The sequence below is a fragment of the Melitaea cinxia genome, chromosome 29, assembly GCF_905220565.1.
Source record: "Melitaea cinxia chromosome 29, ilMelCinx1.1, whole genome shotgun sequence".
Lineage (NCBI taxonomy): Eukaryota > Metazoa > Arthropoda > Insecta > Lepidoptera > Nymphalidae > Melitaea > Melitaea cinxia.
In genome coordinates this window covers 3,471,728-3,496,708 of record NC_059422.1, presented here as the reverse complement: position 1 = coordinate 3,496,708, position 24,981 = coordinate 3,471,728, and the positions used below count along the sequence as shown (strand labels likewise).

The 24,981-nt window shown below is 34.0% G+C and overlaps 2 protein-coding genes and 1 long non-coding RNA gene across 3 annotated transcripts in view; 1 reads left to right on the top strand and 2 right to left on the bottom strand.

The window, feature by feature from the left end:
- LOC123667976 overlaps positions 1-9,086 on the bottom strand; it is an 84,133-nt gene extending 75,047 nt beyond the window's left edge. Inside the window, exon 1 of the mRNA XM_045601803.1 lies at positions 8,795-9,086. The gene's annotated coding sequence lies outside the window, so the exon portion shown is untranslated. The remainder of the gene's footprint in view (positions 1-8,794) is intronic.
- On the top strand, positions 8,835-20,070 carry LOC123667977. Its single transcript, XR_006745498.1, has 3 exons — positions 8,835-8,848; positions 11,438-11,439; positions 19,964-20,070. It is a non-coding gene; the product is annotated as an uncharacterized LOC123667977 (long non-coding RNA).
- Positions 20,071-21,006: 936 nt separating this feature from the next.
- LOC123667735 (uncharacterized protein F54H12.2-like) lies at positions 21,007-22,320 on the bottom strand. The gene has a single exon (XM_045601575.1). The coding sequence runs from the start codon at positions 22,318-22,320 to the stop codon at positions 21,007-21,009; it is 1,314 nt and encodes a 437-aa protein (XP_045457531.1).
- Positions 22,321-24,981: the final 2,661 nt, after the last annotated feature.

Below are 24,981 nucleotides of genomic sequence, written 5' to 3'. Positions count from 1 at the left end.
GCCGCCATCTTTGTTACGCAAAATGCCGGACGGAATAAAGTTAGAAATATTATGTGAACAGGATATTTTCGAAAGAGATTTGATTCTCGACGAGCTTAAACGCATTTTACAGCTTGCAACCACAAATGATCAACAATTTCGTTCGCGAGCTAGTGATTTAAATTCACATCAAAGAAAATTTAACAAAATTCAAACTAAAATTGAGAAAACGCTCATTAAACACAAGCTATTTGATAAAGACGAGCATATTAAAATACGTAATGACTTTAACGATGTATATTATGCCATTATTTCGTACGTAAATAGTTTCAAAAATGACGATCTCAATCGACGTCGGTCACTTCATCAGGACGATATTTGTCATAAAAGAAATTTACCCGTCTTGCCTTTACCCGAATTTAACGGTGATCCTACCGATTGGCAATCGTTTTTTGATTTATTTTGTTCATTAGTCCATGACAACAGAGCCTACACGGAGACGGAAAAATTACGATACCTACTACTTTCGGTTAAAAATGAACCATATAATTTGATTAAATCACTCCCTAATTATATTATTGCGTTAAAAATTTTAAAATATAGATATGAAAATAGGCGAATTATTGCATCGAAACATTTAGATCGTATACTTGACCTTGAAACATGTTCCGAGCGATCATATCATAGTGTACGTAATTTATTAAATGTCTACCAAGAAAACATCAGGGCGCTTGAAGTCATGGATTTTCCTATAGACCAATGGAGTTTTATATTACTTAACATATTACTGCGTAAAATACCTATAAGTTTAAGAAAAAATTACGAACGTTCATTGTCAAGACCGTCCGACATACCAGATGTTAATACTTTAATTGAATTTCTAGAACGCGAAATATCAGCTGACGAAATCGCTATAGCTTCTTATACGCAGTCCACTAAAAACTACCCACAACATATAAATAATCACCGTACGAAGATTGGTGGGAAGTCAAACGCGATACATCGAAACTCATTCAATGCAGGTGTCGCTTCAATCACAGAACAAACTGGACCTTATGTCAATAGTAATAGGGATCGATCTTGCTTGAAGTGCTCCGGTCAGCATTTAATATCTAAATGTACAGAGTTTTTAAATCTTTCCCCGCAGGATAGGTACAATTTTATTAAAAACAAAAATATTTGTTACAATTGTTTAAACGTCGGACACGATGTTAAAAATTGTAAATCGAAATTTGTGTGTCGTACGTGTCAAAAGAAACATCATAGCCTTATTCATTTAATTTCACCGCAGTCTTTAGCAATTGTAAACAAAACTGCCACGGCTAGCGCCGTTTCGCTTCCTCTTACGGAGGATAAACAGGACGATCGCGTACATAATAATTACGCAACAAAAATGCATTCGTCGCATTCCATGGTTACGGTATTATTATCTACGGCTTTAATTGATTTATATTTAGGAAATAATAAGATTTCATCCGTTCGGTGTATAGTTGACAGTGGAAGTCAGGCTTCGTTTATAAGTGAAGCATGCGTACAGCGTCTTGGTTTGCCGCGCACTAATGTTCACATACCAGTATTAGGTATAGGAGATACGGAACCATTGATGCCCAGGGGTATGGTTACGTGCGCGATTACGCCTAAAAATAAACATCATCCCGTTATTCCGGTTGACACATTAATCTTGCCTAAGTTAATGTCGAAAATGCCTAATTTGTCTTTGCCTTATACTAAGTGGCCTCACTTAAAGGGACTTACCTTGGCTGATCCTCATTTTCATACACCCCAACCGGTTGAAATGTTATTAGGAGCGGATATACTATCCCACATTTTATTAAATAACACTATTACGGGTCCACCGGGTACACCTATCGCTATGAATAGTGTGTTCGGTTATTTACTGTTAGGGAAACTTACTTTCAATACAAAAATTTCGACTCCACTCCAAGTTTGTTATAGCTCGTTTGACAACGACAACCTACAAAGATTTTGGGAGCTGGAGTCAGTACCAGAAAAGCGGAGTTACACTCCCGATGAGGAATTATGCGAATCCTTTTTTCGAAGAACGCATAACCGAGACCTCACAGGGCGATACGTGGTCGCTCTGCCCTTCAAGGTCAATGCCCCGCCCCTCGGCGAATCTAGACAAATCGCAGTAGCACGTTTTCATAAATTGGAATATAGGTTAGAACGTAATCCCCAGCTGAAGATTGACTATCACGCTTGCCTTCAGGAGTACATTGACCTCAATCATATGGAGCTCGTTGATGATAAGCCTTCAGTTGGTGCGAGTTACTATATCCCACACCATTGTGTGATTAAGCCCTCAAGCCAGACAACACGCACCCGAGTTGTTTTTGATGCCGGCTGTCGTACGACCAGTGGGTACTCATTAAATGATGTGCTGTTCTCGGGACCTAAACTTCACCTAGATATCGTAGACGTTCTTTTAAAATTTCGTGTTTATCGTGTTGCTTTCTGTTCAGATATAAAACAGATGTTTCGTAATATATTGTTACGTGAAAGTGATAGAGATTTTCAGCGTATTCTCTGGCGTCGATCACCAGAGGAACCTTTACGTGACTATAGACTTCGTACAGTCACCTTCGGCGTCAATTGTTCTCCCTATCTCGCACTTCGTACCATCCGACAACTAGCTTGCGATGAAGGCGAGCGTTTCAAACTGGCTGCAGCTGTTTTACTAAATAATGTCTTTGTTGATGACGTCATTACGGGCGCCGACAGCGAAGCCCAGGCTCTTCTACTTCAGCAGGAGCTGATTGCTATTTGCGCAACGGCTGGGTTCGAGCTACGCAAATGGCATAGCAACTCGCAAGCGGTTCTCGCCGCAGTCCAGCCCTCAGAGTTTCATGGTGAGCGGTGTGAGAGTGTTCTTTTTTCAGAGATGGAGGGTGACAAAGGTGTGAATGTCCTCGGATTGCAGTGGAACCCCCGAGCAGACTCATTTAGCTTCAAGGTTCATGTTACTTCGCGCGATTACACTAAGCGTGCTATATTATCTGAAATAGCAAAAATATACGACCCTCTCGGGTTATTGTCGCCGGTAACATTATTTGCTAAGCATTTAATTCAGTTGATGTGGTTGGCGAACATTGGTTGGGACGAGCCCCCGCCTATTGATATATTCAATTCATGGACTTATTTTACTAAAGAGCTACAGCTTTTAGCATCGATTTCTTTTCCCCGTTATATTTTTAATACTGACGACTTAGAATCAATTCAAATACATGGTTTTGCTGACGCGTCTCAAGTCGGTTACGCCGCATGTGTTTATATACGCCATGTAGGCAAGAGCGGTGATTGTGAGACACATTTAATAATGGCAAAAACTCGTGTCGCACCGTTACGTGTATGTCTTACTATCCCTCGCCTTGAACTGATGGCTGCGCTTTTGCTATCAAAATTAATTGAAAAGGTAAACCACGTATACGGAGACAGGATCCGTTCCGGCCAAATTGTAGCTTGGTCCGACTCTTCGGTCGTATTGGCATGGCTTCGTTCTTCTCCGCATGAATGGAAGACTTTTGTTTCTAACCGCGTCAGTGAGATCTTGACCCGCGTACCCGCAAGCTGCTGGCGTCACGTCCCGTCTGCTGACAATCCCGCAGACGCGGCCTCTCGCGGTCTATTGCCGGCAGCATTAGTTAAGAGTAACTTGTGGTACCATGGTCCCGCATGGCTCCAACAAAGTTCCGACTCTTGGCCTATACAAAAAACAATCGTAAATACAAGCGAAGAAAAGCGCAACAATAAAGAACATCTTGATAAGCATTCGTACACAGCTATGATGTATACTTTTAGCGATACGGATAGTTTTATTTCACGATATTCGTCGTTAAATAAACTTGTGTGTGTAACTGCTTTCATATTTCGTTTTTATAACAAATGTAAAAATAAACATATTAAACAATCGCTTCCTAATTACATTACCGTCCCTGAATATAACTTTTCACTTAATCGTCTTATACTTTTGACTCAGCGGTCTGTTTTTAGTGAGGATATAAAAAATATTTCTAACAATAAATTAGTTTCGATGAGCTTACGACGTCTTACGCCATTTCTGGATAGTGACGGATATTTACGCGTGGGAGGACGCATTGACAAATCTCTTTTACCATTTAATTCTAAGCATCAATTGATTTTACCTAAACGACATCCCTTAACGGATCTTATAATCGATGACGCTCACCTGGTCAATTTACACGCAGGATCTCAATTAGTGCGTAACTCACTTTTACAGCGATATTGGATTTTGTCGAGTCGCGATATCGTGCGCCAGCGCATACATCGCTGCGTACGGTGCTTCCGCGCACGCCCCGTGCGCATGCAACCGCGTATGGGACAGCTCCCTGAATCTAGACTACGTCCAACTCGTGCCTTTAAAAAGACGTCTGTAGATTTTGCGGGTCCTTTTTACGTTCGCGCTAATAAGGTTCGGAATGCTAAGGTAATAAAGTGTTACATTGCAGTTTTTGTATGTATGGCGGTAAAGGCCGTACATCTCGAGCTCGTATCCGAATTGTCTACAGAAGCTTTTCTGGCCGCCCTACGACGCTTTACGTCTAGGCGTGGCTATTGTACAGACATTTATTCAGATTGTGGAAGGAATTTTGTCGGTTGTAATAATTATTTAAAGGATTTATACGCGTTTTTACGTAGCGATCCAGTTCTAAATGTTTTAAATAAACAAACTTTGAAGCAGGGCCTTACGTGGCATTTTCAACCTCCTTACGCTAGTCATTTCGGCGGCTTGTTTGAAGCCTCCGTAAAGAGCTTTAAACATCATCTTCACCGCGTGGTAGGGACACGAATTCAAACGTACGATGAGATGCACACACTAACGTGTCAGATAGAAGCTGTTTTAAATTCACGACCTCTTTGCGTATTGAGCTCGGATGCTTCGGATCCTCTCCCATTGACCCCAGCGCACTTCCTGGTAGGAGAACCCTTGACGGCGGTCCCTGATGTCTCCTTGGTAGACGAAAATCCTAATCGCCTAACTCGTTGGCGCTGGATTCAACAGTCGGTTCAACATTTTTGGAAACGTTGGAGTAAGGAGTATCTTCACGAACTCCAACAGACTAATAAATGGTTCCAAGACCGCGGCTCCACTCTCCGTGAGGGCACTGTTGTTGTGGTATGTGACGAGAATCTTCCACCTCTCCAATGGAAGCTCGCACGTATTCACGCGCTTCATCCCGGCTCTGATCAGGTTGTTCGAGTCGTAACACTAAGAATTGGCAATACGCTTTTCAAACGTCCTGTTGTCAAGATTTGTCCTCTACCATTACAATAGTCAAAATAACTACAAACAATATTTAATAGTAAGGTTTAGTTTTAATTTGCATATTTCATAGTTAAGCTTAGTTTTAAATTACATAGAATTTTCTTCAACTCTTTACTCTTTTCTTTAAAAGACACTACGTGCTTTTAAGGTGAGCGGCATGTTCCGTACCGGAACAAGATCTTCGTATTTACGTACATTTACAGGATAACATAAATTGGACAATTTCAATTTCATATTATTATTTTTTCTTTAATTGTTAATGGGTTGCTTAGCGATATATTACTGTATCCGAACGCACCGTGTTGCGCGCCCTCTAGTAAGGGCGCATGGACAGTCCCGAGAGAATCGTTGCCGCAAGCGCATACGATACTGTTACCTACCGTTTAACTCGATCGAGAATTAAAACATATATCTTTCGCTGGAGATCCGAACTGGTGTGTCCCTATGGTGGTGTTCGCCATATGAATTGGAACTATTAGTGAACCTGCCGAGTCGCTGATCTGCCCAGACCGAGCCAGCTCACGTGTTGCAACGGAGATCGGTAAGTCGCTAGTGACCCCAGTTTATTAGCGAACATGACCAATTCGAATTTTTTTATTTATTTCCAATACTTTATAGAAAAACGAGACCAATTCGGCTGTTTCTTGTTTTTTGAATACTTTGTAGAAGATTATTTTAAAAAAATAAATAAATAGAATATGGCGCAAAAGATTGGAAAATTTTACAAAAAGTAACAATCAGTTAAAATGCATGCATTTGACAATCTATATGACACGACAAATTCTGTCTAGTCGGCTAGCTTATACAAATAAATAAAATTGGAGAGTTTGTTTGTAATATTAAAATAACTGCTTTTACAAAATACATACGGACATACACAATAAATACACAATACGTACATCCGTACACGATACATATACCAAAATGACATTTTTTACAATTTTCGTCTATCTGTCTGTCTGTTCCGGCTAATCTCTAAAACGGCTGGGCCAATTTTTACAGGGTTTTCACAGCTGATGTAATAAGGACTAATTAAGGTTACTTTCATTTAAGAAATATTTTTATTTTATAATTCTGAGATCTGAATAATATTTTTTTTTGTTAAATTCCAACGCGAACGAAGCCGCGGGCACAGCTAGATTTATTACAAATATACCCTGATTTAGTATAGTACAGAATAGTATAATTAGCAGATCTGAATATCAATATATAGATAATATATTATAGATAATAGAGTCGCCTGTCCTTTTCTACTTTTCTTACTCATTTTCATGCGAAGTTAAAATAAGGACTATCTTGTATCTAGTGTACATAGATAGTTTATATTAGAAAACGATAGTTAATTATTATATTTATATGTTTGATAAGGTACATAATAATTATTTATGTACTAGAATAGGGTAAACATAGTATCAAATTCAAACCAGTATATTCTATCAATTTTTTAACCGACTTCAAAAAAAGGAGGAGGTTACTCAATTCGACCGTATAAATATATATATATATATATATATATATATATATATATATATATATATATATATATATATATATATATATTTATGTATGTTTGGGAATAACTCCGTCATTTATGAACCGATTTTGATAATCTGGGGGCACGGTAGTGCCCCCGCCAAGACGAGCCAAAAAAAAAACTTATTGTACAGACTTATTAAACATATAAAGTTTCAATTGCATAGCTCTTATACTTTAGATTTTATTGATATCTAAAAAACCCCGTTATTAGTTTATGTCGAAAATTTACATTTTGTAATTTTGGTATTTAAGTTTTTCTTTTTTTGTTGGAAAGGAGATATCCCTAGTTTGGTAGCATAATAAGAAAACCAGGATCTGATGATGGGATCCCAGAGAAACCGAGGAAACTCTCCAAAATCCGTATAACTCTTTACTGGGTGTACCGATTTTGATGATTTTTAGTCTAGTCGTAAACCAATGTTTATCATGTGGTCACATTTAAATTTCAACGAGATCTGGTTACAACTTTCGGAGTAATCTTTGATAATACGTATTTACTTGACTATTTTTTCGTCTACCTAAGTTTTATTACTTGTCAATATATCTATTTGAAGTCGGTTTTTCTTCGTTTGCCTGCAAACACAATTATTTCTGTGTGTAAATGTTTAATTCGACAAACATATACCGGTGGAAAGAATATAGTTGTTTTAACTATATATTTATATTCTTGTGTTGTTAGTATTTATATTTAACATATGTATGTTAAATATAAATAGTTATATTTAATACATATACATTAAGTGGTATATAAGCTACTTCAAGTGATCGGAGATAGTAAAATATTTAGTTCAACAACAATGATATTATTACATAATATACTGGTATATAACTCGTTCAAAACGATATCTTTGATGACGAGGTCAGAGCCCACAAGCGGTTTTCAACTATTAATCTTATAAATACATTATAACATATTTATAAAACTAGGTCGAATTTTAATTATTTATTCGGACTAGACTTAAACATTTTGATTATTGTATAATTATTTTTATAATTAGATCAAAGATTAATGTAATAAAGATAAAATTTAATTAATAATTTAGCAAACAAAACATAAATACTTATACTATATCTTCTATATAAATAAAAATGAATGTTGCTAAGCGCATAACTCGAGAATGGCTCGATCGATTCGGCAATTTTTTTTAATGTTCCTTATGACCCGCGGAAGGTTTTAATACTAAAAAAAATTAAAAATATATATTTTTTTTTTATTAACTTTTGACAGAACGAAGCATGTCTAGGCAGCTAGTAAATAATAAATTTGACTAAGATTATTTTTGATATTTCAACATAAATGTGTACATATCGTCGAAATAGATAGAGGTAAATAATTACTATGTATAGGAGCCTAATATGTATTAATTTTAACTAAAAAGTAGGTTATAGTAAAAAAATTACAATATAAATACATATTTAAATATGTATAACAAACAAAAATGAATTATATGGACTAATGAATGAATATTTAATATATGTGTAGAGATGAAAAAAAGTAGCACTATATACCTAGATATTTCAAGATATTAGTTTTTTTCTTCATCAAATTATTTACAATCTCATCCACGTTACAACATGAATCGTTGCTTAATCTTTGTAATTCTTAAACTTACAAGTAAGTCATAACATAACCAAAGATGTAATGAGGACCGAATGAACTAAGATAACTTGTCCGGGTTAGGTAATTGTACCTAGATTTATAATTAAAACTATTACTATTACTTTGACGAAAACAAATTTTGTAAAAATTAAAATGTACATAATTTTTTTTAATTAAAAATATTTTGAGTATTTTTGTAATTGTAAAAAGTTTGTATATGTGCAATGCATTTGCAATTAATATAAAGTTCGCTGGCAGTGTACAAAAATACAAGACAGAGTACTGAGACAAAGAAACATATATATGCTATTGCAACCACTGTACCACATTTGGCGCATGGTCAAGAAGTCGCCAAGAATAAAACAAAGCCTTACCTTTTAGAACTTATTTTTAAACACAAAACTCACAAGCACACACACACAACACACGTTCTTATGTACATTGACACTAAAACCACATTCCTTTGAGATACAGATCGAAAATATTAAAAAAAAATATGTAATCACATCCTTAAAACCATGTAGAGGAATATTTCAAAAATCGATAAAAAACATCGATTTCGAATTTTCAAAAATGAAATAGAATTTTTTATTTTGAATTATGTTCGTTTTCGTTTCAAGATCGTTTTAACTCGCATGGCGACCGCGCGCTCGAGAATCGAGTGAGGTACTGCCTTAACCGGTTTGTATGGGCGAGAAGGTCGTATGTATCGATTTTTTGCTGAACGAAAATCGATTTGTGGAGATGATGTCAGAAAAGGATTTAAAAACTAGTTGTGCCATAACGGGAACGTTTTATGTTGGAGTCGAGGCTGGGACTGAATTTAAAGAAGGCGGTTATTTCGAACAATTTCTTCTGAGAGAATTCTTATGTTTTCAGCCTATTGTTATTGATAAATACTCATTTTAAAAGGTCTTCATAAACTTGATGTTTATTATAAAAAAGGAAATTCCAATTAAGTTTATGCCTAGAAATAAAAAATATTAGTAAGTAATCTTTACTACGTCTAATAATATTTATAGGTAAACTAGCTGAACCCGCAGCCGTTGTTTTACCATATATGTTATTAACCCCCTTAATCCCCCCTTATAACTTAGGGGTATGATAAATAGATGTTGGCTGATTCTCAGACCTACCCGATATGCACACAAAATTTCATTAAAATCGGTCCAGCCGTTTCGGAGGAGTATTGTAACTAGCACACACCATTTCACACACTCCCTATCACTTACTTTAGTATTAAATCATTTTAAAACTTTTAATCTCTAAAGATTTATTTAATTTTATGCTAAAGTCCAGTTAGATTTACAATAGATAGCCTAAAACGAATTCGAGAGGAGGAGTGTTGTCAGATGAGGTCATTGGACTTACTAATCTCATAAAACCGACTATTATAGTAATCTTAATAACACTATTTTATTTTTAATTACTTTTTATACCATATATATCGAGTTTATTTTTAGTTCCTGAATATAGTAGGATATGTTTTACGTGTTTTAAGATTTACTGTTTTTAGGGTTCCGTACTTCAAAAGGAAAAAAACGGAACGAAACCAACGGAACATATTGGTTATGTTATAATATGACATTAATTATACAAGTATTACAAAGAAAGTATGATATAAGAAGTAGAGTAAGTTTGAATGTTTATCTATTTGTTTGAATGTCTGAGGAGTAATGAAATTGCACAAACGAAAATCCATTTGGGATGTTTAGTAACACAGAAAAATTTCAAAATCAAAATCGAAAGTTTTAATTTGTGAAATGACAATTCGAAAGTGCTCATGGGGCCTATTTCAATAAAGCTGTTTTTGATTTTGATTTTGATTTAAATTAATTTATATTGACATTATTTAAGAACTTACTTCTTTTTTTTCCATCATCATCATCATCATCATTATCATCATCAGCATCATCATTTCAGCCTATCACAGTCCACTGCTGGATATGGCCTCCACAAGTTCACGCCAAAAATGCCGTGAACTCATGTGTTTTGCCCATAGTCACCACGCTGGGCAGGCGCAGGCGGGGTGGTGACCGCAGGGCTGACTTTGTTGCACTGAAAATGCTGCTGCCCGTCTTCGGCCTGTGTTTTTCAAAGCCAACAATTGGATGGTTAGGTTAGGTTTGCCATATAGCCTGCCATCAGTCGGCTTTTTCCCTTAGTCACCTCTTACGACACCTACGGGAAGAGAGGGAGTGGCTATAATCTTTACTGCCATAGCCACACAGCGTTTTTTTCCATACTCAATCTAAATTCCGAAAGTGTACGACAAGTTACGACATGTGACATCATTAAACAAGACAGCTGATGTAAGAAATAACTTCAATTAGCTCTTATGCCTTAAGTGTAGGCTTATGGAGAGTCTGAGACTTTATATAAGATATCAGAAGAAGAGGGTGTACTTGGTTATAAACTTATACTAACATATAAAAAAATACATATTTTATTACCATTTTACCTAATTTTCTTTTATTCTATAAGTAATAAACAAAAGTTATTGTAATATTAACCAGTTACCAGGCGTAGTTTCAGTCATTAATCAACTTCAAAAAAAAGGAAAATACTTTTATGTGTGTTATCTCATAACTTTTAACTGGGTGCACCGATTTTGATGATACTTTTTTAATCAAAAGCTAGTACTTGTATCCATTAAAATTCCTTTGAATCGATTAAAATTTGATCGAGATTCGACAAATATTTTTTGAGTTATCTCGAACGATGCGTATTTAATTGACTATTTTATCGATAACCTATGTCGTATTACTTGTATTGTTTGCGAGGAAACACAATTATTGTGTATAGAATAATGAACCAAATACTTAGCCTATCATCATTACAGCCTATACAGTCCACTGCTGGACATAGGCCTCCACAAGTTTACGTCAAAAATAACGTGAACTCATGTGTTTTGCCCATAGTCACCACGCTGGGCAGGCGGGTTGGTGACCGCAGGGCTGGCTTTATAGCACCGAAGACGCTGCTGCCCGTCTTCGGCCTGTGTATTTCAAAGCCAGCAGTTGGATGGTTATCCCGCCATCGATCGGCTTCTTAAGTTCCAAGGTGATTGTGGAACCTTGTTATCCCTTAGTCGCCTCTTACGACACCCACGGGAAGAGAGGGGGTGGCTAAATTCTTTAGTGCCGTAGCCACACAGCACACTTAGCCTATAATCTACGATAAATTTGAACCCACGGCCACAAGTTTTCTCACCTCGTCTGACGGCTTACAACCGATCCCCCACCTCGTAGCCATGCGCCCACGTCCATCAATTATTGACTTTATGTCGAACTTGTCTTTACATAATGTTTCTGTCAATAAAATACACATCATTATAATACACTCGAAAAACAGTATTCTGACGTTCCAATGGCCGAAACAGGTTAACCTAATGAGAACACAGTCGAACTGACATTAAATTTCCCAGCCAGGGCCAGACAAGGCATTACGTCACATCCACCCAATTTAACCAAAAAATAAATATAATTCTGCAGACGCGTATAGTGTAGGCAATGTTATATTTTTAAGCGACTTTCAAAAAAGGAGGAGGTTCTCGATTGGACTGTAGTATTTTTTTATATCGACTAAATGAATTAGATAAAATTGTATCTTGATTGGTAGAGACTGCTATTTAGACATGATCAATATATGTATATAATAATGAATGTTTGTCTGTATGTCCTTTATAGAATCGTAAACTATGCATTTGATAATATCATGATCTTCAGCAAAGTGTTGTGCATGAACCCACAACGACGGTACCAAAAAAAAATTGTAACAACGCGCGCAGGGTACAGTTAGTTCTATATATTTAAAATTTATTTATATTTACAGCTTTTTGGTGTACAGCAAAGAATATTTAATAAATTACTTGCTTAATTTAATCTTTCAAAATCATGCACTAGAAAAAATAATATATTACCATTTAACGACATTGTTCAAAATAAGGTTCCTGAAGCACAAAAAATTAAATGAAAATCAAATGTTTTAATCAATATTAAAATAGGATTTAGAAGAACTGTAACTTATCGTCATTTTAAAAATTATGATTACATAAGTATTTTACAATTTAATTGTAGTTAATGTGAAGATATCACCAATTCGAAATGTACACTCTGCTGCGAAGAATCAAAAAACTCAGAAGTTAGTCTTTTAAACTATTTTTATCTTACTTACTACAGCGCCACTAGATACACATATTTTAAATTTGATTCATATTTTCTAGTTGACCCTACATCTCGTGCCGTCATATTTTTTTTCGTCAATCTATATATATATATATATATATATATATATATATATATATATATAGATTGACGAAAATGTTTATTATTATCAGGGCAAGGATTGTGTAAAAATAATATTCAAAATATATTATATATAATATATTTTGAATATTATTTTTACACAATCCTTGCCCTGATAATAATAAACACAATAAAAAAATGTTCAATGTTGCAGTCGTTAGGAAGTTGTGTGTATATACCTAGTGTGTTTACATACATTTTGGCTATTCATTATCTAATATATAAAATTCTCGTGTCGCGGTTTTTGTAGTTAAACTCCTCCAAAACGGCTTGACCGATTCTCATGAAATTTTGCGTGCATATTGGGTAACATCTAATTTTCATATCCCTAAGTTATAAGAGGGGGACTAAAGGGGTTAATAACATATATGGCAAAACAACGTTTACGGGGTCAGCTAGTATATATTATAGATTTTAATATACCTTTTTAAATGGAGATGGTGAAGTATAATTGCTATGTTGCTGTAAATCCAAATAACAAGAAAATAAAGTAGCGCGTAAAAGTAAGTAATTAGTTATATCACAATCCCCTGTAGAAGGACGTTCGCAATGTGTCGATTTTGGTGGGAGTGATAATATTTTCGTGAGATTTTTTTGTTACCTTGCAATTACACCTACGTGTATTTCCAAGAATGAATGTATAAACTATAATATCATTTAATTTTGTAAAAATGAATACAATATAAAAAAAAAAATAATCATATATTAATAATATATTTTAAACTAAATATTTATTTTCGTTCAAGATTGTCATCCTTATTTATGAAGCTTATTAAGATAAGTATAAATATGAAAAGTTCAAAATTATTGTGTAATTCGATATCTAAGAGTCAAATTCCTGTCAAATTTACTAAAAATCCATGAAACATCTATAATTTTTAATTTTATATAGGTACATAATCAAGGGAACCTTTCGAAATTCCACAATCCAGGAACCAAAAGCAAGTCTCTGCCAGCCGCGTCAATAGAATCATTCATCACTCATCATCACTTCAACCTATCGCAGTCCACAGCTGGATATTGGCCTCCACAAGCTCACGTCAAAAATGGCGTGACAATGGATTCATTACAATAGTATTTCATAAAGTAATTATATCAAGAACATGATTAAAACTTCAACATTTATACTTGCAAAACGTTTATAAAAGAAGCAAGACATAAGTTCATTTAATCTGTACACAATGTACTGAAGCAATTTTCTTACTTGTGTTTTTTTGCGATGCAAATATTATTTTTAGTTCTGGAAAATCAAGTTAAATTTTATCCAGCGTTAAGTAATACTGTAACTTATACTGTCATGCAAATATCATCTCTACGATAAAGGTCCTTATGTTCAAAATTTTTCGAGTCAATTTTTACTTACAACTTTATGATACAATATTTGCTATTCACAAACAAATCAATATGCGTATTGTTTTGCTAATTTAATATAACATTTATTACAGTACGTTTGAGTTTAGATTAGCTTAGTAAAAAGTGCACTTAAGACTTTTTTCAAATTGAATTAAAAATAAACGATCAGTACGACTCAATGTACGTGACATGTCGGTTCGTTACACACTCTACTGGTAATTTAAGTGTCTTATTGGTTAAATTTATTTATTTTAACACCGGTCTGGTTGTTAGTTCTTGTGTAAAATGACGATTTAAAAGTACATTTGAAGCCTATTTAAAGTAATTTTTAAATAACATTTTTTTTATAACGACAGCAACAGCACCATCTGATCATCACCATCAGCAGGTCGGGCATCTAACAAACATAATTACCGCGATAAACGGAGAAAGAGTTATTTCATTATTTCTGCGCAAAATCAAATGTAGAGCGAGGCAGAGACTGGTGCATCTTCCAGGAATAACTTCGCCACACACAAAGTGTTCTCTGAAGACGAGGAACCAGTCCTACAAGTATCGCCTTGAGACAAAGAATGCCTTGATAATTTAACTTACATTTTATTATGCTTGTACCCGTATACTAGTCGTCTCTCATATCATTACTATATAACATTGGAACTGTATATAACTTACTAGTTGTGCCGCGCGGTTTCACTTACGTTAATTTTAAGATAAAACGTACTAAACAATAGTTGAGTATTTTTATTTATTATATAACTAATGACGCTGTGTAACTAGGGAAGTAAAGAATGTAGCCAACCCGACTCTTCCCGTGGGTGTCGTAAGAGGCGACTAAGGGATAGCACGGTTCCACTACCACCTTGGAATTTATAAAGCCGACCGATGGCGGAATAACCATCCAATTGCTGTCTTTGAAATACACAGGTCGAAAACGAGCAGCAGCGTCTTCGGTGCGACAGCCAGCCCTGCGGTCACCAATCTGCCTGCCCAGCGTGGTGACTATGAAACTCACATGAGCTCGCACATTTTTGGAGCGAAATTGTGGAGGCCTGTGTCCAACAGTGGACTGCAATAGGCTGAAGTGATGATGATGATGATGAGTAATATAGCCTATAGTCGTCCTCGAGAATTTGATTATTCAAAACAAAAATAATTTGTAAATCCGAACCAGTAAGCGCGTCCAAACAAACAACTAATCTCTTCAGATTTATAACATAAACACCGTGAACCTAATACGGAATGAAAACCCTGCTGCTATCCAATCATTAAGCATCTAGAAAAATTGTTTTTCTATTATTTATTTATTTATTTATTTATTTTCAGTGGAAACAAACAGTATACAATAATTTTTACAAATTAGCACATATTTTCAAAATCATCACCAGAACAGTTTCCAACGACTAATAACACATAACAAGTACGTTACGTAGATGCGCCACAAAACAAAGCAAACTTACATGAGTCAATGAGATTAAAGAGAGTGTGAAACTATCCAATTTACAGATTACATCAAAAATACCATAAATAAAACAATTGTGTCGATCAATAAGAATGTCAACTGAAATTTAAAATCTAAATTAAAAATGATAAAAAGTGATAGTAATAATTATAATTTTAAATCATTTTAAATACGATTACCTTTAGACAAAATATCCCTAATATGAGAATTAAATATGGTCAATGAAAGATTAAATATATCACAGTCCAGAAACAACTTGTTGTACCTATTACAACTTCTATTGATAAATAAATTTCGTGCAAAATTAGTTCTGGTTGCAGGAACGCAGAATGTCTCCTTTCGTCTAGAACTAATTCGTGGACAATGGAAAAATAATCTCGAGAGCAGATAAGGCGAATCAACATGACTATTTATAATTTTAAACAGTAGTACTTGGTCCCGTTGAACACGTCGATCAGCGGCCGTCATCATTGTAACAAAATTGTTCTGGTTTAAAGTTGTGGTCGACTTAAGGGCCTTTACAAAACGATTATGAATACGTTCTATTCTAGAGACATGATTATTATACTGAGGATTCCAAACAGAAGAAGCATACTCTAAAGTAGACCTAACAAAAGCATTATATAATAATATAAGCGTAGACGAACGCTTAAATTCTTTAGAAATCCTCAGCACAAAACCAAGCATTCGGTAAGCCTTATCTGATATATAACCAATGTGATAATCAAAAAGCAGCTTCGAATCGACGTAGACACCAAGATCCTTGACAATGTTAACTCTCGAAATGACCTCCCCACACAATTTATACGCAAAATTCAAATTTAGAAATAAGGAATTATTTAAACAATAGGAGCTGAAAGAGTCAAGATCTTCCTGGAAACACAAGCAGTCCTCAGGGTTTTTAATTTTTTTGTATATTTTATTGTCATCAGCATACAGTAAAAACTTTGAGTGTTTGAAAACTAAATTGATATCATTGATGTAAATATTAAAAAGCAATGGACCCAAGTGTGATTATAAAAAAATGTATTAAAAATATATAATAACTAACATATAATAAACGCTTCGCACTCAACGGTAGGATTTTCTCCTGTTGGGGGTCCGGAAACACACACAATACACAAACACAACGCCCAGACCACGATTAAAATCTATATATGGTCGATACAAATGTCTGTCGTGAGCGGGAATCGAACCCGCGATCGTTAGCGTAACAGCCAGTGCCATAGGACCGCTGCGCCAACGCCTCGTCAATAAATATAAAAATAAGTAATTTAAACATCTAATATATAAAATTCTCGTGTCGTGGTGTTTGTAGTTAAACTCCTCCGAAACGGCTTGACCGATTCTCATGAAATTTTGTGTACATATTGGGTAGGTCTGAGAACCGAACAACATCTATTTTTCATTCCCCTAAATGTTAAGGGTAGTCCACCCCTAAATATATATTTTTTAATTTTTAGATAAATTATTTATTTTTTATTTTATTATGATTTGGCGTTGAAAAATACATACAACCTTAAATTTTCACCCTTCTACCACCAAGCCATATTTTTAAATAGCGTTTAGCGGCAAGACAACGCTTGCCGAGTCAGCTAGTAAATAGATATACATCTATTCAGACTCCGGGGCGGGTAGGGAACCCACAACCAAAGAGGTTTATAGACTTCAACAGTTATGGAGCAAAAATCTCTTTTAAGTATTATATTAGAGTAGATATACAAACACACATTATAAAAAAAATCGACGACCGCTGGTGTAATGGCTCGTGTGCCATGTCGGCGTTTCAACACGGACGGTATGGATACGTTTCCCGCTCGGAGTGGATATTTGTGTTTAAACAAATATTTATTTCCAGTCCAGTTGCTAATCCTTGTGGGTCTCCCCACCGTGCCTCGGTGAGCACCTTAAGCTGTCGGTCACGCTTGTTATCCCGTACATATGATAGCGATCGTTACTCATAGCAGGGGATATTCTCCAGCACGCATTGGAGCAGCGTGGTGGATTAAGTTTTGATCCTTCTCCTACGTGGGGAAAGAGTCTTTTGCCCAGCAGTGGGATGTTACAGGCTGTATTATAAAATATTGTTTAAAAAAATTACGTAAAAAATTCTTGGTGTTAGATTTCATTGCTATGTGTGATTGTATGCAACACGATATTTACTGATATCAAACATAATGGTTTCTTGTGAAGTGATTACGTAAGGCTTTTAAGGAAAAAGTGATAACATCTTCCCTTTTTATTCGTTTTTACTTGTATTCAATTTATACTCGTTAGGTTATATAAAGTTATCTATACAAATAAATAAAATTGAAGTGTCTGTTTGTAATATTCAAATTACCACATTTAACTAAATTCATATTTAGTCATATGTATGTACACGCTAAATATAGAAAAATAACATTTCTTATAACTTTTGGCTGTCTTTCTGTTTGTTCCGACTAATCTCTAAAACGGCTGGACCGATTTTAACGGGACTTTCACTGGAAGTTAGCTGAGGTTATAACGAGTAACTTAGGCTACTTTTATTTTATATATTTTTTTTATTTTATATCTCTGTGGACTAAACAATAATTATTTTGTCAAAATCTACGCAGATGAAGTCGCGGGCATAGCTAGTTTTGAAATAAAAAGGCTTATTAATTCTTTTTTCAACGAACTTTATATTCAAACATGATTTTAATTTTTTTTATTTCATAAATAAAGTTTTGATTCATATTTTTAAGAATAAAACAAAATTCGATATAGCATAAAATAACCTATAGGTAATGAAAAAAAAGAGTTTTATTTACATTTTTGAGTATTCATCGTGTTTATCATGTTGAAATAGAAGATTTTACACAAAAAAAAAACAAAATAGGATAAAAAAATCATTAAATGCCATTTAAAACTAAGAAGGAAATAATTTACATCGCGGCGTACAAAAGACATCAACGCGGTGCATGATTCAAGGTTAACGCTCGGTCGACGAGTTTTAAGAAAAATATGTTCTGACTCATATAATTATTATTAATTAAATTAATAATTTAAGTTTTATTAAATTTTGGTTCTGGTTTTTTCTTTCTAATAAATTGTGTATATACAATGTATATATACTTGCAATTGTACCGCAGACCTAATTACATGTTCTTTTTATTTATAGAAAAGAGTGTCAGGGAAAATCGATTACAATATTATTTAAAAATTAAGTATCTAAATAATGCACACACAATTTTTTAAAACGTTCGACTTAGTTCCACAGCGGTAGAGCTTTTATGTGCCTCACGTAACCCTTATCTACCCTTCCTTTTTATTGTTTTAACTAGCTGACCCCGCAAACGTTGTTTTGCTGTATATCTTTTTAACCCCCCTAATCTCCCTACAACTTAGGGGTATGAAAAATAGATGTTGTTCGATTCTCAGACCTACCCGATACGCATACAAAATTTCATGAGAATCTGTCAAGCCGTTTCGGAGGAGTTTAACTATAAACACCGCGACACGAGAATTTTGTATATTAGATAGTTTCCTTAACTCTGAAAAAAATTTATCTAGTACGAAACAAAATACTCTATGAGAGTCCTGTAAGATTTGGTGGGTATAAGATATTTGTACTACGGATCAGCGCCATCTGTTATCTGAGAGTGTAATTAATATAGTATGCAGAAAGAAAACACGATAGACTTTACTTAGTTACAATTCAGCTTAATTCTAGAGCTGTAGAATAGATGGCGCTGTTGATAAATTATATAAGTATAAAAATACTACAGAAGTGAAGGTAAATCTAATGAAGTGAAAAACAATTTGTCATTGGAATTATTTTTTTAACAAAATACAATTTGTATGTTATAAAAATATACTGAAGAACACAATCACGAGGTTTGCTTTAAAATGAAAGACTATACGGCGTCTACATACATACATGTCACACAACCTATACCATTAACACATTTTTTCTACCCTATGATTGCATGGAAGAGATCGCTCTTACCGATAAGGCGCCTTTGTACTTATTTGCTTTTTTATTGCAATGTTGATTATCTTGGTATAAAATAAAGACTTATTATTACATGTTGGCGTACAATAAAGACTTATTATTATATACATAATATACCATTCCACAATTATTCAAAAGAAATTGAGCAAAAGGTGGATTTATATTTATATAATAATATGAGAGTTGGTCTTTGCACATGTATAAGATATTTGCCAGCTGTTTCAGTTTATTTCAGTACAAAAACATTTCATAAATATATTTTTCCAAAGGTTTTGGTTTGTCGAAAATTTGAACAGAAAAGATAATTATAAAATGAGTTAAATATAATTAAAAAAAAGATAAAAAAGCTATCTATATATATAAAAGTGAATGTATGTCTGTATGTCCTTTATGGAATCGTAAACTATGCATTTGATCATGTAATCTTCAGCATAGTGTTGTGCATGAGCAGTAGTGGGTATTCGTGCATTCTGGATCAACCTTCGGTTGATCCAGAATACACGAATACGACATGGCTCCTCGCCTAAAAAAAAAAAAAAAAAAAAAAAAAAAAAGGTTTTGGGGTCATCTAAATCGATTGCACTCATCCGTTTTGTGCTAACTCTAACGGTTCGCAACTTAGGTTTCTAAATTTGCAAACTCCACTACCCTTAATTACTATGCAATTACCTTAATTACTATACAATTACTAACTATCATTAACGACCATTACGCTTCTTACCAAACTACATTCCTTTGACGTCTTATTGACAATATTAAAGCGGAGGTTTACAATAAAACTTTGCTTCAATTTCTGTTCAAAACATTATTTATTTCCAAGTAATCTTTAAGTTACATTTTTAATCTCTCATAAAATAAGATTTGAACATAATACTTAATAACATATCATTTTTAAGTGTATCGCTGTCAAATTCATTTTGAAACTCTGTCAATGACTTCTTATTAAACTTATACAGTAAGTACATTAAACAGTACTCGCCACACACTGAACTCCAATCATTTTGTATCCTACTATTATTAAAATGCCATTTCCTTGCATTTCTATTCAAAAACATTTTATGCATCCCCATAGGCAAGCGGCCATACGTATCAAAATATTCACCAACACCATTACTGTCTATGTGGATGGCTACCCAGTGAGATCCTGGTTTTGAGTCCGGGTCCAAATTGCTTATAAGGTATGTGGGAGCCGTCACATACATTGGTAATCGATTCGCAGCATACACATTATTTTGTAAGCTTGGATGAATCTTTTTTAAGTATGATTGTATTTGTAAAGTATTCATAATTATTTAAAAGAAGACTTATTCATTCGCTCTATCATACACAAGTGGAATAAATAAGCTAGACCTTCTTATTTAACATGCAATTGACAGGGTTTTTAAAATAAAATGAAAGAAAACTTAAAAATAATCATTTACTTACACAATAACACATATTACAGAGTGAGAACTTAATAATACTTAGAAAGGAAATACAATATTCATTCTCTTAGCTACTATAGTCAACGGTTACATTACGATTTTTATCTATTTCAATGACATTATCAAATTCTGCATAAACAACGCAATTGATCGTTTGAGTCAGAGCAGATTCAAAGCGAACTTCTAATCTAACACTACCATGTCTAATTAGATTCCAATGACTAGATGAATTGGCTGATAAATCAGGTGTGAGATCAAATGCTAGCAAACAATAACCTTTTGAATACTTATCGTGAGATATCCCATTACCTTCGTTAAGAAAATGTATCCCTGTTCCTGAGAATAATGTATGATAGGTTGCAGTGAAAATATTATTACCAAAAGATGGTTGTAAAGCTTTTGAAGGTATTTGCTGACCATCAATATATAAACAAAAGGAATTCATTTTATAGTTCTCAAAATTAAACGGATTTTTAGACAAACAACCATTAAATGCTGCATTACTTACAAATCCAACTATACATCTCTTAGGTACTTGACCCAAAAAGATATTGTCTAATGTCTTACCCTGGACCCCTGACGGTATCGTTAGAACTTTTACTTCAGCTCGAGTTATGGGATATTTTGCAGTTGTGGTGGCTAAGACTTTTTGATGGGCAAGTAAGACAGAGGGGTTAATTTTTGTCCTTCTAACAAGGAGAGTCGCATCTGTAATGTTTATTTTGTATTTAACATCGTCTGTTGGAGCCATCAGGTTAAATGTTTCACGTGATCTCACCAATTTAATACTCATCTCAACGCCATTAATTAAAAATTTTTCTTGATTGAATATGTCACCATGAAGATGTCCTATCATTTCAACTTCCTTACTTTCTGAAACTAATTGCTGTCTTTTAGTAAAACCTGAATTTTTTTCTTCGGTTGAATCCATTTTACCAGCTGTATCTTCATACCAAAGGCTACACGTTAAATGAGATTGTTTTGCCTCAGATGAATAATTCAAAAGAGTTTCAATGTAAGCTCGATAAGCATATGTATTGTTTGGAGGTGAAACTAATTTTTGGTTTAAATAAACATCGAGTTGAGTAAAAACTGAATGAAGCCAATTGTTTACAGGTGCTACAACAGTTGAAGCAGCCAGTTTTGAAGAATCCTCATTTAATATTTTTGCTTTTAATTGAATCAGTGTATGAGATAAGTCTATATAGTCATCACCAGTTCCAGGGACTTGAAATTCTATAGGACCATCGTCAGCTAAAGATGATATTGGTTTATATTGCACCCACATTCCACTTTCTATGCTTGTTTGTGTTGATGGTAAAGCAAACAAATCTAATTCAGATTTTATACATTCACAAGAGTGACTATGTAAGAAAGACATTGTTTTACAATTTATGTAAATATATCTCCTTGATATTGACGAGTTGATTTTCTTTTCTTAACACCTTTTCCTTTACCGTTCGATGAAGGAATGACCGTCCCAAGACATTTTCTTTTAGTTATATAGCCTGTACCAGACATGTTTAATTTATCAATTTTTTTATCAGCTCTTCTTTTCAAATTTGAACTAATTTCCTTAAGTCGTGACTTTATTGATTCATCCATGGGTCGTGCTCTTGTCATATCAGAGAGAATTCCAACACCTGCGCTCAAAGCTTCCTTTCCTATGGCTTTAGCACCGCTTGAAAGCAAAGGTAAAACAGATCGAAATAACCCTCCCAAAAAGTTCCCAATGCCATGACCACGTTGATAAGGAACTCCTTTGTATATGACTCCTATTCCAGAACCAGCTTGATGAGTATAATAATTTTCGTATGGACAATTTATGTTACTGTGAGGATACATTATAACTTTCTAAAATGTAGTTTAATACACACTGTTCCAAACTGGAATGGTATTTTTTGACCAGTGCTTGATCTTATATCTATTTCAATTGTATCGAATTCTCTGCGCATAACTGATATGTAGTGAGGAGGGGAAAACACATGCATTTTATTTGCACCATATATGTATTTTGAAGAATCTAGTGGTATAATTCTAAGTAAAGAGGTCATAACATCTCCAACGATCTGTGGTTCCACTATATCACAATAAACAAACAGTTGTGACGGTAATCCCAGATGTAAGTTTGCAGGTCGTTTTCCAAACGTCTTTTCTACCAAATTTTTATTAGGTTCAAACCCTAATTGAATACATAACTTATGTGATAATGTCAAGGACTTTATTGAATCATCTGCAATTGTCACAGATACGAACTTAGATATCTCATCGTATCGAAAGGTTATATTTTCTCTCATATTATTTAAAGCTTTCAAAATGTGATTAATATTGTCATAGTTAGTAGCGGGAATATGTTTTTTATAGTAAACAATAGAAGGATATTTTTCATTTGGCATTAACATATTCTTATTAATATAAACTATATTTTCATGTTCTTGAACAGTGAACATTGTACACGGGTACTGAAATTCAACAACACCAACAACCCATTCCCCCTCTAATTTGATTGATTTCGGTAATTTAGTAGAAAACTTTGTTGTCATATTATCTGGAAAATATTCTATTGAACTGTTGCTTAGTAATGTTAAATAAAAACTTCCTTTCATTATATCTGTTTTAAATGTGATGCCAAAACCCAACTATTAAATTTATCAGGATAACCTTTCCACTTGACAAGCACTTGCCTTCTGCTACCAGAATATCGAGATGTTATTATTTTATCTATTTTGTAGTCTGAAGTGGGGTTAGGTGGAGTAACTTTTTGTAATTCTCTTTCATAAAAAGTACCTTCTATAACTTCGTTTTGTAAATCTTTTAAGGTGTACACAACCCAAGGTGATCTAGGGATTACAGTTGAAACAATAAAAATTTCATCACTCCAGTTAGATTCGTATCCCTTCTGGAATATATGTTTGTATTTTGTGATTCTAACATAATCACCGACGTGAAACTTTGGTAATGAGATATCTCGTAGAGATCTTTCATTTTCTCGAACATACAAATTATTCCAAACAGTCATAATGTTACTAGAACTTACGTCACATGGAGGCATTTTAATACTTGAATGAAAACTATGGTTATATGCATATAACAAATCTTGTAAAATATCTATATATCTATACGTATTTTTATGTGTAAAATAGCGCCACATTTTTGACTTGAGTGTTCTTTGAAATCTTTCTACAATGCTGGCCTTAATATCAGGATTATTTGTTGTATAATAATTAATATGATTACTCTTAAAATATTGACGAACATCTTTGGAAACAAACTCAGTACCCTTATCAGACTGTATGTGGGTAGGAATTGTATGAGCTTCCTCAAAAATACTCTCAAAACATTTTTTGATTGTTAAAGAATTTTTATTTTTCATAGGTCGAGCATAAGCATACTTACTAAATACATCAATAACACACAATATATAGTTATAACCATCATTATATTTACTATATGTTCGCATGTCACTCAAATCTGCTTGCCATAGTTTATTAAGGTCAGATAAAATATATTTGTTTCGAGGAAACTTTTTGTAAACCGGTTTATGAAGTGTGTACGTTTCTTGTGATTGTAACCATTGCTTGACTTCATTTTTTTTCATTTTTCCTGTCATAGCTTTTGCAAGTTTTTCAATACTGCTATAACCAGCAGGGTGTGATGCATCATAATAAATTTTGTGAATTTCTAGTAGGGGGTCCATTTTTCCCAATCGATTTTCTTCTTTAATTTTCTAATATACTTTTTTTCGGATGTAGGTGTAGAATATTCCTCGTCACCAGATATTTCTTCAAAACTTTTTAACCGAAGTTGATTAATATAGTCGCTTCTCTTAGGATTACCAATATAAGTGAGTGGGACTTTTAGATCCTTCAAAGCTTTAGCAAATTTTTCCCATCCTATTGGATCACTTTTTTTTAATGGTCTTAATGAATCATTAACTAAATCTACAATATTACTCCCACTTATTTTGTTATTATCCACGAGTACTGTACCATCATCATTCCAGTGTACTTTGTTCTGATTTGTTAATAGGAAATCTAATAAT

Excerpts from the sequence above, each read along its gene's own strand:
- LOC123667735 (XM_045601575.1), bottom strand. The coding sequence starts at position 22,320 with ATGTCTTTCTTACATAGTCACTCTTGTGAATGTATAAAATCTGAATTA.